Here is a 2293-nt window from a genome sequence, read left to right on the forward strand (position 1 = left end):
GTGTGTGTGTGTGTGTGTGTGTGTGTGTGTGTGTGTGTTGAGGAGGGGTGGGTTTAAAGGCATGAAATGTCTGCTTTAAGATAAAAAATCTGATTTTCTAGAATTTATTGCCTGAGTGCTTTTTACAATTGTGTATAAAGTAATTTACAAAAGTTTTAATACAGCCTTGATAGATTTTGTGAGCAGAAAATAAAATAATTCATATTCCACTAGAATTGCACCAATCAGATATTTTTTCCTGCAGTCCATCGTTTGTGTACAAAATACTGTGAAAATGTGTATCAAAAATGTCCCAGTATGTATAAATCTAATTATCTGAATCTGACAAAGTCTGAAACATGAAACTGACAGGTAAATGAGGAACACTAAAATGAGTTTTAGTGTCTGTTAAAACATGTTTGTGTGCCTGAGTGACCTAATAAACACAAACACATCATTCTTCTGAAGACGTTTAGGTAAAAAAAAAAAAAAACAACAACAGACGTTCAGGATGAGAGTAATTGATTTTAAATGAAATTAGGACTTCTTGACGGATTTTATCACTCGCAATCTGTCGACGTTTAAAGTCAAACTCTGATGATCCATTGGTATGTGTTTGACCTTAACCTCTAATTTTTATGTTATGGTCAATTATCTATAGACGCCATCTTGAAATGGGTCATTTCCAAAATATAACTGTCTTCTCTCAACAGTCCAAGTTAAAAAAATTAAATTAAAACCCTTTCTTTGATGAAAAGTGTTTTGTCTCTCAGCTTTTTTGTTTAGATAATAATTGATATTTTATCTATTCAGAAACCTTGAAAAATAAAAAAAATTATATCTAAAGTTAAATGAATATATTCTCTGAGTTGATGGAAGTCAAACACTCATTAGGTTTGATGGATTTCCACTGTACATAGTGTAAAGTGGGTGAAGCTGTCTTTTATGGTACCCTTATTACCATGTAATTACAAGGTAATAAAAAATGGCAATTAAACGTAATTACTACCTTATTACCATGTAATTACGTGGTAATTAGGGTAGAATTTTACTATGTAATTAATGGTCTGCAGTAACGTAGCACTTACCTGGTAGTAATAGGTAATTTGGACAGTTTTAAAGTTATATTTTATTGCAATTAACCATTCTTTTGGTTATAATGTAGTGTTGAGTTACTATTGAATAGTAATTTGATTGTAGTTACCCAATAAAGGTAGTTTTACTAACAGTAGTTTTTCTTTTGTACCCTAATTACCTTGTAATTACATGGTAACAAGGTAGTAATTACCATTTAATTACTTTTTTAATCACCTTGTAATTACATGGTAATAAGGGTACTGTAAAAGAAAGCGTTACCTGTTTATGTTACACAGATGAGTACAGAAGAGATGATATGAAGCCTGCTCCCAGATGGCTGCAGATGTTTGCAGCTCTGATGGTAAACACGACACCAGCTGCTGTTTGGGACGTTTTATTCAGATGAAAACATGCTTAAAGTAAACTTCCAGCACCAACAGTCAGACTGTGCAGCTGCAGCCTGAACAGGTTACAAAATACAGCTCTGCTCTACTGTCTGTCAGCTGAAGACTTGAGAGAAAGAAACTACAACTAAAAGCTCCGCCCCCTCCTCGCGCTGCTGAGACCCGACCACCTGTCCGTGTCCAGGTGAAGCTGTCACATCCAGAGTGGGCGGAGCCGAACAGAGAAAGTGACTGTTGGGAGGCGGAAGGCGGGGCGCTGTGTCACACCGCAGCGTTGCTACCTGCGCGCCCGTCATCGTCGTCGGTGGCCGGGGCAACAGCCTGAGCCGGGGAGGGGCTGGAGTGGCGCTGACGCCTCATGAAGGGAAACACGCTGAGAGGAAGGGAGGTGGAGGTAAGCTTCAGGAACAAACAGCTGCTTTGATTTGTCAGGGACAGTGAAGCGTTACCTTTTCTTGCTCTCCTGAGGAAGCACAGCTTTGCTCAGCAGGCTTTTGTACAGGTCAGACTTTAAGTACCTGGGGTACGAGTCCTGCACAAACACACAGATATGTCTTCATTCTTATGGAGGTAAATTTGTGTTTTTATTATTCAATCAAACAAAAAGCATCTTTGTTGTGGAATACTTATGTCTATATCACCTTGACACTGACCATTGTTCATATCTCATGATATCGTCTGAACGTCATCTTCAAGCTGACCTACTTCATGTACCAGAACGAGGCAGATTCTGATTGGTTGTTCATTATCACACGATGTTAGCTTACAGTATATCAGTACAGCTGGCTGCCATGACGGCGAGCCACATCTGACAGACTTCTTTGATTGTTTTC

At 38.3% G+C, this 2293-nt stretch overlaps 1 protein-coding gene across 1 annotated transcript in view; it reads right to left on the bottom strand.

The window, feature by feature from the left end:
• Window positions 1–1434: 1434 nt before the first annotated feature.
• The window catches only part of rgs11 (regulator of G protein signaling 11), a gene marked incomplete at its 5' end in the record, with an annotated part of 18477 nt that continues 17618 nt past the window's right edge, over window positions 1435–2293 (bottom strand). Inside the window, 2 exon segments of the mRNA XM_014013828.1 lie at window positions 1435–1833; window positions 1910–1992. Of these exon segments, the coding sequence (XP_013869282.1) occupies window positions 1722–1833; window positions 1910–1992 (195 nt within the window).

Source organism: Austrofundulus limnaeus, unplaced genomic scaffold, assembly GCF_001266775.1.
Source record: "Austrofundulus limnaeus strain Quisiro unplaced genomic scaffold, Austrofundulus_limnaeus-1.0 Scaffold106, whole genome shotgun sequence".
In the NCBI taxonomy this organism is placed as follows: domain Eukaryota; kingdom Metazoa; phylum Chordata; class Actinopteri; order Cyprinodontiformes; family Rivulidae; genus Austrofundulus; species Austrofundulus limnaeus.